The sequence below is a fragment of the Pelecanus crispus genome, chromosome 1 (genome assembly GCF_030463565.1).
Source record: "Pelecanus crispus isolate bPelCri1 chromosome 1, bPelCri1.pri, whole genome shotgun sequence".
Classification (NCBI taxonomy): Eukaryota; Metazoa; Chordata; class Aves; order Pelecaniformes; family Pelecanidae; genus Pelecanus; species Pelecanus crispus.
The window spans coordinates 195659364-195674435 of NC_134643.1; the positions used below are offsets into that span (position 1 = coordinate 195659364).

General features: G+C 39.7%; 1 protein-coding gene across 4 annotated transcripts in view; it reads left to right on the forward strand.

Moving 5' to 3' along the window:
• FNDC3A (fibronectin type III domain containing 3A) overlaps positions 1–15072 on the forward strand; it is a 130167-nt gene that overhangs the window by 92410 nt on the left and 22685 nt on the right. For all 4 annotated transcript variants that reach the window (XM_075727820.1, XM_075727818.1, XM_075727822.1 and 1 more), the window contains 7 exons: positions 2005–2162; positions 3356–3415; positions 5753–5891; positions 6519–6572; positions 7193–7317; positions 11431–11605; positions 12236–12322. In XM_075727820.1, the coding sequence (XP_075583935.1) occupies positions 2005–2162; positions 3356–3415; positions 5753–5891; positions 6519–6572; positions 7193–7317; positions 11431–11605; positions 12236–12322 (798 nt within the window). The remainder of the gene's footprint in view (positions 1–2004; positions 2163–3355; positions 3416–5752; positions 5892–6518; positions 6573–7192; positions 7318–11430; positions 11606–12235; positions 12323–15072) is intronic.

The following is a 15072-nucleotide window of genomic DNA, read 5'->3' on the forward strand; positions in this document are numbered from 1 at the left end:
CATCTTGTTTGATTTTTTCCTTCTTTCTGTTTGTCTGTTATCAGTAATTCATCTCCTCTCTGCTTCATTCTTGAAGTTGGCCCAGTCAGGTTTTTAGTTCAGTGGATTACAGCAATTTTAAGAGCACCGGTTGTGAAGATAGCATTTTGATTCTGATACTCTGGTGATAGATTTCCAAAAGCAATTATTCCCAAAATAGATATATATTACAGTCATATTGTAGAACTAGTCATTTCATATAATGAAATGTGTTTTCAATTCGCTTATGAAATGATTGGAAATAGTAGGTGGGTGCAACATATAAACCACAATAGCAGACGTGCAATATTAATAAACACCCATGAATTTCTAGACTTATTCTGTAATGGATCCTAAAAATTCATAATCACGTGCACGCACCCATGCACTCACCTACAGAAATATGAGTGTCCCCAGCCCCTTGCAGCACGTGTGTATTTCAAGCAGCACCCACTCTTCTGGGAGCATGGGTGCCCCTAACTGTACTGTCTCTGGGGGACATGGGTGCTTTAGCTTTGCATGTAACTGTGTCATTCCCTAAAATCTGTTGTTCCCTACAATCTGCTAATCCACAGGCCATTGAGAAAGCTCTCCATCAGGTCACATGCACCCACCCGATCTGTGGGTCCCTGCCTGCTGCACCCCAAACTGCTGTTGCACCAGCTGGGGTGCAGCTCCTTGCGGCTTCCTGCACGCCTGGATGGAGGCAGCAATAGTGGCAGGGCAATTTCTCGCACTGTCAGGCCATGTTTTGGTGGTTGCTCTGTTCCACTCCAGCATCTTTTACTCCTGGTACGAATTTTCATGCTGCTTTTATACTTCTTTTATTCTTCATTATAAATAATCCAGCCACCAAGCCAGGAAACATGAAATTGCTACTCTACCCTTAATTGGTTTAGTGGTGGACTTGGTAATGTTAGGTTAATGGTTGGACTGGATGATCTTGAAGGTCTTTTCCAACCTGAACGATTCTATGATTCTGTGATTCTGTAGCTGATTTCTTCTTTGTTTCAGAAGTCTCTTTGTTATTCCCCAGTTACCATGTAATCCACCCAAGGGTTGCCACCTTTAGCACAATGAGTCTGTTGGGGCAGACTCTTCTCAGACAGTTGGAGGTGTTGCATTCACACACACTGTTTATGCTCATACTTCTGTCACCCCAACTGTTGTTATCCAGCCCTTTCTGCAAAGGGTGGGCTGTGCAGGCAAGCACCACCACAGGAATTCTTTAGGATGTTGCCCATATATATACGTGTGTGTGTGTGTGTGTGTGTATGTACATGGACCTTGTGAGCATGCCTTCATCACAAGCGCCTGAGCTCAAAGTACATGATATGTTGTAATATTCTGTTCCCTAACAGAGTACTAGATTAGAGCCTCAGGTAGTTGTATCCCTATTAATATCCTGATAAAAAACAATTTTCTGGGGTAGTTAACCAGATAGGTTCTAATCTAATGGGAGAGTCTAGTTGTCGCAGTAATAATTAAATGCCCAAAGCAAAGTCTCCTTATGTACCTGCTACGGTAATGCCAGTCATTTTGGACAAATTCCTGATTTTCTATATATTTCATATGAAAACCAAGTCAGCAAGAAGGTATTAAAAAAAAATCATAGCACTGGTCACGTAAAAAAAGAAGTCTGAAATATTGTCATTTAATAAAACGACTAATTCGCAATATATGCTTGCCATCTCGTGCTTCATAAATGATACAGTCATTTTTATGTAGCCCACTAGGTGGCATTCGTTACTTAGAAGTCTGCACTCAGTCCTGGGCACTAGGATTGCAGTTTTCTCATGACATTTCTTATATTTCCAGCTTGATTTCATTTGTAAAAACTAATTGGTAGCTATTAGATCAGTATAAATACACTGATATGATAATGCTATATGATTTTCTTCTCTTTTATTTGGTCCTACATGGCAAAGCAGCATTAATACATAATAGCATTTAAATGGCAAAGGTCTCAAAGATGTATTTCTACAGGTATCAGACATTCAGGCAAGAACAGCACTGCTTATGTGGTCCCCTCCATCCAGTGATACCAGAGAAGATGCTGACAAGAATGACATACCAGATGTTTATACTTACGAAGTAATGATTTCAAATACCGGAAAAGATGGGAAGTACAAAACTGTATACATGTAGGTGTTCATTATTTTTATTTAATTGCTGTTGCATTGAATTATGTGGCTTAAAAACCTCATTAAAAATCTGCCTGTTGTCCAGAGATTTAAGTAATTAGCAGTTTCGTGCAACTTCTCTTTTGAAACAAACTACTATTTTCAGTGGAATTGGTTCTGGTTTATTACTGAAGTCTCTACCATCAATTAGAATTTAAAGACTTTGTTCTTAGATGTTGGAAGCATGTTTTAATATCACTTAGCTGTATTTCAACTAGCTGCACTAGAAACTATGGATTCTCAATTAGTGAGATATACAAGTAGTGAGAAATACAAATTGTATTTGTGGTTATTTACTTCAGCATATGCTTCTGCTCCCAGTAAGGTTATCCCTCCCTTCCCTGAAAATGCTCTTGGTAAGAGGCAGTCTTAAGATACGAAATAAAGTAAGTAGATTCACACAGAACACAACTCTAGCAGCAGCAAAACAAACAAAACTCTTCAATTATTTCATTTCTAATGCAATGGTTTTCAGTTGGTTTTTTGCAACTTGGAGAAATACAACAGAAAATTTACCATTAAGGGTGTAGAGTTGTCTAATAATTATAAATCTTTGTATTTAACTAGTTTACTTAGTCACCTTCTGTGGATTTCTTAGAAGCAGTACATGAATTGCAAATTGCATATCCCTGTCCTAGAAGCTTAGAGGAAAAGAAATGAGCTTTGCTAACATAAGTTGATGTCAGTAAAAGCAGACTAATAGATGTCATTGAGGTGCCTTTTCTGTTTATTGGGCTCTAACAAGTAGGTGTATGCAGTCATTTACAGTTCTAGATAATCGTTTTTGCACAGCTGAACTGAGCTTTTAAAGGCCCCAGTACTTCAATGTTTTTTGTGTAATAAAGTATATGCATACACATGCAGCTGATCTTACTGAGTAAAGAGGAAAATAGTTATTCTTAAAAACCCCAAACAAATAGAACAACAAAAAAAGCCAAAACCACCAGCGCAAAACAACAGGAATCAAATGGAAGAAGCCCCTAAAATTCAAAGATAAATACATTTTCATTTTACTATATTTAGCAACAGAAACAAACTGTTAGCAAATATGTTTCTTAGAAGGAGTGTTAGGTGGATGGGTTAGATAATGTGTGTCTTTATAAATGTATGGGATTCTGAAACAGTCTGTTAAACCAAATCATCTCTCTTTCCAGTGGAGAAGAAAATAAAGTTACTGTAAATGATCTCAGGCCAGCAACTGATTACCATGCAAAGTGAGTATCTCCTCCTCTATTCATTAAATTCAGTGGAAATGTTTTAAAAGTTTCATTGGATCTGTGTATTTGCATAAATCTTCAGAGATTCTTTACCACATCTCACCCTCCTTTGAATCACAAATCAACATTTTTGGCTTAGCTGACCACTCAGTCCATTTTGGAAAACAGAAAACTTGCACCCTCATCCAACATCCATGCTCTTTACTTCCCATGTCATGCCAGAACAGTGACATTTTTCTGTCCTTTGAGCCAGGCACAGATGCTGCTTGCTTTCTCTGTTTCCCAGAGGCAGCAGAGGGAGGTACCTTGCACAGGAACATGCTCAGCTGCTGGCCACCTGAAGGTCAGGTTATGCTGCTTTCGCTTTGCTCCAGCAGACCAGTGAATCTGACCCCATGTGCATAACTAAATATGCCCCTAGCTCAGTGTAATCCTGTCCTTCTAGCAGAATTTGCTGCTTCACTATCTCCTCGTGAAGAAGTAGCATAGGATTGGAAAGATGTAGTTAGGTGTTCTTCTTCCCTCCGTTTTTTACATATTGGAGGGTTGTCTTATTTCTTGTTTTAAAAAGAGCAGTATGAATACAGCAGTTTATAAATACATAACATTGTGAAGACAGAAGCGAAGGCCACCTTGAAAGTACTGCCTTTTCAAGAAATAATTGCAAGTGGAGAGCGCAGCTTCAGAAGTGACAGAACATGTAGCATGTGAGGGATTTGCCTCTCTTGACTGTATGGAGAACCCCAAGACTCCTGTGTACTGACCAGGGAACCAATTTAGAGGCAGAGGGAACAGAAGTGTGTCTGAGTAAGGATCCAAGTCAGAAATGTTGTGCCTCTTTCCACATGAGCTTTAGAACATCAGCAGTCGGGAGGAGGAGGATTTCTGTTGTCTAAGTCTTTTGATTAGCATTTGCTCAAGTGGGAGAGCTACATTCCTGGCCCTTGATGTGAGGGGGTCTGTACCTCCTAGTACTGTTTTCCAGGGTATTGTCCTGATTGCCAAACCGGAAGCAAAAGAGGGTGGGTCTGTTCTTCATCACACACCTCATTTAACTGGGGCCACCATATGGCCTGCAGTACAGGTTCAGGAGAAGGATGAATGATAAATAAAGCTCTTCATATGCAAGTGTTTTCCCTGTGATTTTGTTCCTGGTTTTAGGAGTGTTTATGCACTTCACCTAACAATATTTAAGTTGAAAATGCATGGAGCATAAGTGTCAGAGCCTAGGATTTTTTTTTCCTATATAAGTCCTTTTTTATCAGGCTACATTCAGATTCTTTCTTGCTTAATTCTGGCCATTGTAGAGGACGCATGGGAATAGATGACTTGGCCATCTAAGCCCTTCCTGAATTAGGAGTTAAACAGAATTCTACCAGTGCGAACACTGCCCAAAATCTGTGAAGAGCAGAAAGACTGAACTGTGAAGATAACTGACAAATTACATATTTGCAACTGTATGCAAGCACAAACGATTTTGTGTGCAACATTAGTCACTGTTCAGATGTCTCCCTGTCATGAAATCTGTTCATGAAATCTAGAAAGCCAAATTTCCTGTGACTTGCTGTTCATGCAACAAGAACATATAAGGACTTCTACATCTCCATAAGCAGGCAACACAGGTCTTACACCAGTGATCAGAGGTAAGGGGTTTTTTGAGGTTTTGGTTTTTTCCTTCAAAGGAACAGGTGAATCGGAAGAAAGTAATGTGCAGGTTCATCCAAGGAGGAGATAAGACATTGCTACACAGCTGAGGGGGAAGCCAGATAATAATCCTATGTTTAACTTTGGAGAAAACCTATTAGAAAAAACAGACTGTTTCTCTTTGAGACAGAAGTAAGAATTCACTCTCCTGAAGTACATGGAGAGTTAATTCATAGCCTTCCTAAAGGAAAGGACAGGGTGAACTCAGCAAGGTCTTGAAGGAGTGCAGAAGGTACTCTGAAAATATATCAAGAGCTTCATTGTGCTCATCTGACGAAAGCACTCGCAGAAGAATTATTCATAGTATCAATTAATATGTCTCCAACAGATAATGAGCCTGCAAGATGTTACCATTATTTCCCAAGCAAAGTACAGCAAATAACAGACATTTAAAATGTAATTGTGAGACTAAAGCTGACTGATGATAATGATGTACATCCAAAATAAAGGACTCTCTTCTTTTTCATTACTTCTATTGACCAACATGCTTCCACCAGTCATTTATTTATAACAGTGATATTTTAATAATGAGGTAGCAGGGCAGTAACTTAATTCTGAATACTCAGTTTTCTTTGGAAACTGTATATACAGATTTTGAAGCAAAATGTTATTGGCTCGTTTCCACTTTAGAGTCCAAGTAGAATGCAACTGTGTAAAGGGGAGCCCTTCAGAAGCAGAGAGTTTTACCACAACAAGTTGTGAACCTGATACTCCAAATCTGCCCAGGATAACTAATCGGACCAAAAATTCTCTTACACTGCAGTGGAAGGTAAGAATTGTTTAAAATCCTTTAAAATAAATACTTTAAATTCTTCAGAATTGTTTTGGATTTGTCAATAAAATGCCAGTTCATTGAATGTCAAACGTACTAATTTCAGTCACAGTTCCGTGACTGGTAATACATGTACTCGGTTAAATGTGGACTTCAGTAGAAAGAGGAGGATTCCCAGAAAAGTAAGGAGCCTTTGTAGATAAAGTTACTGAGGTCAAATGAGAGACAGTGGTTCGAGTTCAGTCCCCTACTGTACTGTGGAGCCAGTTCCTTTCTCTGTTACTGAACATAGGCTTGTTCATGCAAAGCAAATGAAGTGGTCTGGAAAGACTGAGGTTGGAGCAGACCTGCAATCTAGCTGCTCAGAAAAATACTGTAGCATTTTACACTGCTGCCAGAATATTTTTTCAAAGTCTAAATTAAAAAAACAAAACCATAAACACAATACAAGCATTCACTGGATGGAGACTGAACTAGGACTGTCTTGGCAAGTGAAACAGCCATATAAGGGGAGCATCATTAGGCCTCCACTGGTCCTGTCATGATTTGACCTATACATGCATTTTTTCCTTAAGTGGTCCTGTATCTAGTTAGCACTCTAATTTTCTTCTTTTCCTGTTGCAGGCATCTTGTGATAATGGTTCTAAAATCCACAGTTACCTTTTAGAATGGGATGAAGTAAGCAAGTTATTCTATTTCATTTTTAATCTTGTAGTTTTTTAAAAAGTAGTTGTATGTGACTGCACATCAAGTTGTGTGAAAATTATGACTTCTGTCTAAGAGGCATGTGACAAATACGTAATTCCTGAAACAATTATGAAAATGCAGTTGTGGCCCAAACTTCTTCTTAGGGAATATAAAATAATAGGATCTTAATTACATGATTCTGCCACTCTTAGTAGTGGCTTTTTCACTTGTTGTCCAATATTTCTTTCAAGAGCTGACACTGAAGGATCATTTTCCTGTAACAGTCTTTCTTTTGTACAAAGGGGGTGGATCTACTGTGCCCCCACAAGCATCTTCCAGTCCCTACCTGGACAGCTATCCTGAGATGGCAGAGCTGCAGAAGTTTCATGGCTTTTTCCTTCCAACCCAGTGGAGCTGGGAAATGGAAAGGAAGGAAAAAAGCTTTTAATTCAATATATAAAGTTTCATATACTACTGCCTCACTATATTTTGAGATTCTTGAGTTATGTTTCATTTAAAAAAAATGAGTTTACTTCACGTTTGTTTGTTACTTTAATTGATGGATGCATATATAGTAGGCTGAATAATGTGATTAACTTATTCCTTTTTAGGGAAAAGGAAATGGAGAATTTTGCCAGTGTTATTACGGCCAACAGAAGCAGTATAGGATTACTAAACTGTCACCAGCAATGGGGTACACCTTTAGGCTAGCAGCCAAAAATGACATGGGAATGAGGTAAATATTACTATTATATATGTAAATATGGAATGCATATGCATGCATGTGTGTGCTTGTTTAGGAAAAACATATGATGGCATTTAAAGAAACAAGTCTTTTGTCCAACTCGGATGAAATAGAATATAGAATAGTTTGGTTGGAAGGGACCTACAATGATCATCTAGTCCAACTGCATAGTTAATTCACGGTATGTGATTGGATTATTTGATTTGCAGATTACCTGTGTGCTATGAACCACTTGAGCCTGCTTGAGCAGGGGAGGTTGGACAAGATGACCTCCAGAGATCACTTCCAACCTCAACTATTCTGTGATTCCTGGCATAATGCATTTTGTCGAGGCACGGTATGGCTACATACTACAACCACTTCATTAGGTGCATACTTAACCGTATAAATGCTTCAAAACTCCGCCCCTCTTAGAAGCAGATAGTACAGCTACTTCTGCCAGACTTAGCCTCATTTCCTGAACCACCTGCTCAGACATTTGTACATGATACCCCTAGAATGGGGAGCACGAGTATGGCAAGGACAACCCAGCTGCTGTCACATGAAATCAGCTCAGGCTGTGCTGGTTTTTAGCTTCAGTCTTTGTAGACCTGTGCTGACCACTGAAGTTGCTACCTTGGACATGTTTCCTGCTGCACGTACTTGTAATAGAATTTTTTGGCTAAGCGCTAGATTGTAGAGACTCACACGTTCAGTGCAATTGTGGGTTTTGTGTCTGATGTAATAAACAGTTCTACTAAAATTCTGGGGATCATGCTAAAAGATAAGCAACTCAGCCAAAGGGACAGAATTGAGTAGTTGAAATGCTGCAGCGCTTATGCTGTTGCTGTGCTGACCAGAGGGTACCTCCTACCGTGCGCTCTGCTTTTCTTCGTTCCAGGGAGGTTTGATGTGGTGCTAGATCTAAGGTAGTTCCTGAAGCTGGTGTAGCAATTTTCCAGGGCTTATCAGCCGTCCTTACGTTTAGAATTTCATTGATGACGGCGTAAAGAGGTGTCAGTAACTCTACTGGAGCAGGAAGTAAGTCTGGCAGAAATGCCGCTGCCACCTGTAGGTGTATCTGTATTGTGCTCTTTGCCATGTCACGTTACTCAGATGTGTCCCTTTAAGGTGTCTGTTGGTTTTCTGTTACCCTGGGAAATGGACAGAATATGACATTACCGTATCACTGAATTCTTTTGAAGTTCTAGAGCTTATTATGAATGCTTAGGATACGTGCTTCTTACTTTTAATTGCTACTTTTCAGAAGTTATACAATACAAAACTTTGTTTTGAATTTTCGAATGAATAACATCTGACTTCAGTAGAGAATATAAGTAAGAACTTGGAAAAAAACAAAATTACTCGTTTCTCAAGTGATGCTTCACCACTGGGTATTAGTTCTTGGGAATGCTTCTTGGTCTTCAGGCAAAGCAAGTAAACCTGGCTAATAGTCACACTACCAGGGCTCATCATCTCTAGAGCAGACTGACAGTGTCCACACTACATAGTAGCACTTGACCTTGAGGTCCTGTGTGGCATAAAAACAGGGCTTCTCTAGCCATCAGCCTAAAATTGCTATTTTGCTTTCTTTTCTTTTTAATTCAGTGTCTGAAATATTATGAGCATTGTGCTGCAGCTCACTGGAATGGTGGTTTTATAGCATGAAATAGAGGATGTGTGTTGTGTGTCCTTCAGCTGGCATAAGGAGGTGCTTGAGGGAACAGTGCCTGCTTGGACAGTGTTGAAGGACGGTGTAAAGGACACGAAGCTGGACCTGGGGTTGTAAATCTGCAGACTATTAAGCATATGAAAACTACAGCTGGCTCAGGAGATCTGAGGTGTGGGAGGCTTTGGAGAGTATTCGGGGACTGCGTTGCATATAGTGCCTGTTCCTGTGTCTTTCCTCAGGCACCTGCTTTGGGCCACTGTCAGAGGATGCTGTAGTGGGCTAGAATGACTTTTCAGTGTGCTCCGACACAGTCTTTGTTATGTTACTGCCTTCTGGATGATATTTCTGGAATGAATTATTCTCTTGAGTTGCTCCTGGACTTTGCCTTGATGAGATTTAGTTGGAACTGTTCAAAAAAATAAAGACAGGGAGTGGCAGTTAAGCAGGGTGCAGCGCTCAGGCTCTCTTCCTGTTCCCCTTTTACACCTGAGTGTAAATGTACCCTCTAGGAATACCTGCACGTATTACAAATTCCTGCAGCGTAAGCTGGTAGAAGGCACTGATCAGTTAAGTACCCTTCTTAAACTAATCATGCCAAATAGATTTTTAAATCAATATTTCATAGCCTTGTAAAGATGCACTTTATTGTCTTTATGGTATTATTTAATTAAGAAGTCTCTTGAAATAATACTTACTAGGGTAGAGTGCCTGGCTGTTCCTTATGAAGAATGTTGCGAACCTTAGGCATCTGGAGACAGAATTTTGTCTTAAGTGATTTTACCAGGGAGAACAGATATTTTATATTTAAGTTACTCATATTTTTAAATCTAATGGTAACCACACATGAAACAGTGGCTAAAGAAAACTGGAAAAATCTATTTAAAAGATAGGTAGTATTATTGTACTTCTAAGTGAATTGTTCAAGAGTCATTCTAATGTGGGTGTCACTGGAATATACTTCAGTATATTTTGGAGTGGTTCAATCAAGTAAAGAGATTAAATCTTTTTAAGGTGTGGGGTTTTTTACCTTATACCTGCTCATAAGGTGACTCCTTCAATAGTTTGTTGTGAATAGAGATAGGCTTAGTATTTGTCTAGCCTCTCTTCATGCTTTCTGTAGCCTACCTATATAATGCTGAAATGTTTTTTAGTAGATACATTGTATGTATCACATCATTTTCATTTCAGAGATTCTCTTGCTTGTGACTTTTTGCAAGAAAAAAATTACTATTCCCCTCAAATTTAAACAGTTTTCTCTTGTTTTGCACTTTTTCGCTTCTTGCTTCACAATCTATTTCACAGTCTGCATATCCACACAGACTGTATGTCTACTTTGGGTGCTGTTGACACTCTTGATAATGTGTTGTCTGTAAGATTTTTTTTTTTTTCTAATGCCAAAAAGACTTTAGAGCAGACCAAAATTAACAAGTTGTGCATTATTATAATGTAGGTTCGGTAAGAGAGAAAGTGAAGTTGAGGTATCTTTATATTGAGATTTTTCAGGTAGGTCAGGTTAACTGGTGCTGTTGTTTAAGCCATATGAGAATTTTGTTTTCAGGGCTTACTGATGCTCACTTAGGTAATGCCTAGCTTTTAGATAAGAATTACATCTTTGATGTTAGTTTCATATGGTTAAAAAAACTAGACTAGCTCTTAAGCCTGTAAATGTTTCTTCAGATCTGATGTAGAAGCAGCAAATGCCAGCTGAGAACAGGAGGAGGTTTTTCAGTCTAGCTGGATACAGACATGTCAGACCATCTGTGCAAGCGTAGTACCCATTTACGGACTTTTGCATCACTCTGTTTCACAATAGGTCTTCTTATGTAACTTATTTGTCTTTTCACTTCAAGGCGTATCTAAGCATCATCAGATGAGGTTAACAGTTGTGTTAGGAGATTCACTGTTGTAGACTACATTTGTTCTGCAATAAGACTTTCATATTGGCAACTCTTAGAGTAACTTAACATTGAATGAGGCTATTACTCTATTATTTTCTGAAACACTAGAGAAACTAGTACTTCACAGTATACTTGAAGCACATAATTGCTGCCTGGGAAGCAAAATTGTTTTTGAGGTGTTCCCATATATGCTTTTATGTCTTAGTGCTTTCATTTTGAACAGGAAGGATATTAGTATTAGTACATTATTGCATATAGAGCTCTATACTGTTTTAGAATAATGACTTAACATGCAAAAGCAAAACGTTTTGGTTAGCAAAACACTGTAACTATGTCATACAAAGGAATCTTTCAATTATGAACAGGTTAACTTTGTTCAGATATTTTGTTACTGACAGACTTATGGGCAACTTAAGTCATCTGCATGCACCAGCTTGCAGTTTCCAGTTGTGCACATGTGCAAGAAACTGTCATAGCTGTGTTTAGTAAGAACTGTGCTTTTCTAGATATTAATTATTGTGTCTAGTTAGTTTACATACTGTCTGTTTTAAACAGTGGTTTTAGTGAAGAAGTCCTGTATCATACCTCAGGCACTGCCCCAACCACACCAGCAAGTCCTTTGCTGATTAATGCTGGAGTTACTTGGTTATCTCTACAGTGGACAAAACCCTCAGGAACACCATCAGATGAAGGAATCTCATATATATTAGAGATGGAGGATGAGAACTCAGTAAGTTTATGATTTTTATTCTCAATAAGAAAAGAGACTATAATGTGTGTGTTTGATACATTATTGTATTAAGTGTAACAGTGATTACTTTTACTAGAATATTCTACAAGGAACTGTATTTTCTGAAATTGAGCTAATGACTTGTCATTGCTGTGACCAAGCCACATAGCTTTCTCCTTTTTATTGTGACAGTAATTGTTATTAGTGTTATTAAGCCCCAATCCTGCAAAGACTTTTAAATTACTTTTAGCTTTGTGAATTTGCATGTGAAAGTTAAACCTTATAAGAGCTGGATCAAAGTAATTGCATCATGAAGTGTCATCCCTCTAGATGTTATTTCAGCCTCACCACCTTCGTTTTAAAATGAGTCCTTTGAAACTGTTACGTATAATTTCTGTTGACACTGTATATGGGGTTTTTTTACTGTTCTTCTCTTCCGATTGGAGAATGGTTAATTAATTTCCCCCTCTCCAGAAGAATATCTTGTGTATACACAATGAAGGTGCACTTATTACTTTGTCAGAGGAGCATAACAATTACAGTCTGAAACAGTAATGTATTTGTATGAAGTGTGTTATGTGGTCTGGTCTGCAAATACAATGTTTCAAGTAATCCTGTTTAATTCTGCAGGGATATGGTTTCAAGCCAAAATATGATGGTGACGATCTTACCTACACAGTGAAGAATTTGAGGCGTAGTACAAAATATAAATTTAGGGTAAGATTTTTTCATATATTTTGGGTTTGGGGTTTTTTTTTTGCACCAGAGTAGACTGAGATTGACTTGGAAGTGGGAAGGGCCTTTTTTAAGGAAAACCAAATTTGATGCCAGTTTCTTATAATTCCAATCTCTTAAAACTATCAGCTAAACACCTGCTTCATTAATCATCTCTGCAGAAGGAATAAGGAGAACCTTTGCAAGAGCATAACACAATTGGAGGTATCTTGAAATTCCAGGTCATAAGTCAATGTTCTTAACAGTTGGGTTCTCTTATTTGGCTTCTGTGTTGCATATACACGGATAATATTACTTAGTGTAGCTATGGGGTTCTTTGATAGACTCTAAACACCTCTGAAAGTGTTGGGGTAAGGAGCAACTTTGATCAAAAAAACATTTGTCAGTACTAGCATAGCACTGAGCCCAAGTTAGTAAATCATTCATATTACCATGGTGCTGAGCCCATTCTAATAAGTCTCGAGGGCTGAACTTGGTAGCTCAGAATGAAGTCTGGCTTAACTATGGCTTAACAATGAGCTTTTGGGTGTGGTTAAAAGCAAAAAAGAAGCATACCGGCTATGAAAAGGTGGCCAAATAGCCATTGAGGACTACAAGAGCCTTGCTAGGACATGCAGAGATGCAGTCAGGAAGGCTGAGGATCAGCTGCAACTGAAATTGGCCAGAGATGTCAAGAACAACAAGAAAGGGTTCTTCAGATACCCTTTCTTGCAGTAAGCAGAAGCACAGGGAAGATATACATAGGCCCATTGCTAAACAGGGTGGGGAAGCAAGTTACTAATAATGCCAATAAGACAGAGGTTCTCAATACCTTCTTTGCCTCTGTCTTTACTGGCATAACTGGACCCCAGATCACAGGATCAAGTAGCTAGGACAACGCATGTGTTGACCCACCAGTGGTGGAGGAAGGGCTGGGCTGTGGCCTCTTGCAAGGGCTCAACCCACATCAGTCCATGGGCCAGGACAGTATCCACTCCAGGATGTTAAGTGGCTGATGTTGTTGCAAGGCCACTATCTATAAAATGTGAAAAGTGGTGGAGATCAGGGGATATCCCTGATGACTAGAAAAGAGCAAATATCATGCCCATCTACAAGAAGGGCCCAAGAGAAGACCCAGGAAACTATAAGCCCAGTAGTCTTACTTCAGTCCTCAGGAAAGTTAATGGAACAAGTCCTCCCAGAAACTATTACAAGCCAAATGAAGCCAGCGATTGGGAAAAGCCAACATGGATTTACCAAAGGCAAATCATGCCTGACTACCCTGATCACATTCTACAATGAAGTAACACTTTCAGTTGGCCTGGGGAGAGCAGTGGATGTTGTTTGCCTGGACTTTAGCAAAGCATTCAACACTGTTTCCTACAGCCTTCTCCTGGACAAACTGGAAAGATACAGACTGGATGTATGGTCCACGAGATGAGTAGAAAACTGGCCAACAGGCCACACTCAGAGGATGGTGATCAGTGGGTTTTACTCAGGCTGGCAGCCTGTCACATGTATGATCCCCTAGGGATCAATATGGGGCCCCACGCTGTTCATCTTCACAGATGATCTAGACAATGGGATTGAAAGCATCCTCACCAAGTTTACTGGTGACACCAAACTGAGTGGTGAGGTGGACACGTCAGAAGGGAGACTCATCTTACAGAGAGACATGGACAGGCTAGAAGAGTGGGCCAGCAAGAACAGTATGAAATTTAACAAAGACAAGTGCAAAGTCCTGCACCTGGGTTGGAATAACCAAGGAGCACAGTACAGGCTAGGATCTGTGTGGCTGGGGAGCAGCCTTGTGAAAGGGACCTCGGGGTCCTGATGGACAAGAAGTTGAACATGAGTCAGCAGTGCATCACGGCAGCAGCCAAGGCAAATCTGATCCTGGGCTGCATCTGCAGGAGCATTACTAGTAGAAATAAGAGATGTGATCATCCCACTCAGTGCTTGTCAGGCCACACCTGGAGTACTGTGTCCAGTTATGGTCCCCACAATTCAAAAAAGACACAGACAGACTGGAGAGGGTCCAAAGGAGGGCTACGAAGGTGATCAAAGGGCTGGAGAACCTGCCCTGTAGGGAAAGACTGAAGGAGTTAGGTCTTTTCTCCTTGGAGAAGAGAAGGCTTAAGGGGGACCAGTTTTCCAGTACTTAAAGGGTGCCTTCAAAGAGGAATGAGGCTCTTATTTCACAAGGAGCCACACTGAAAAGACAAGGGGCAGTGGGTACAAGTTGCACTGGGACAGGTTTCATCTTGATACAAGAAATAAATTCTTTACAATGAGAGCAATCCATCATTGGAACAACCTGCCTGGGGACATGGTGGGGTCCCTGTCACTGGATGCTTTTAAGACATGACTGGACAGGGTGCTAGATAATCTCATCTAGGCTCCCTTTTCCCTGAAACGTTGGACCTGATCTTTCAGGTCCTTTTCAACCTGGGCTGTTCTTTGTTCTAAGTTGTTCCTGAACAGTTGCATGCTTTTTGGAACCTTTGTTCCAAAGGGCATGTCGCACAGTATGAAGAAGAGTCAGAATGATCTCATCTCTGTCTACAAGGAGAAAATGTTGATAGCTGTTGTCTTGCATACACCTAAAATACTATTTCATAAGAAAGAATTGGGAACTGCTGAAGAACAGCATCTCTGTGCAGTATGAAAGGTAGCAGTTTAGGGGTTGGTCGGTTTGTGTTAACACTAAAACATATAAGTAGTCCTTTTCAAATGATAGCAGATATTTTGCA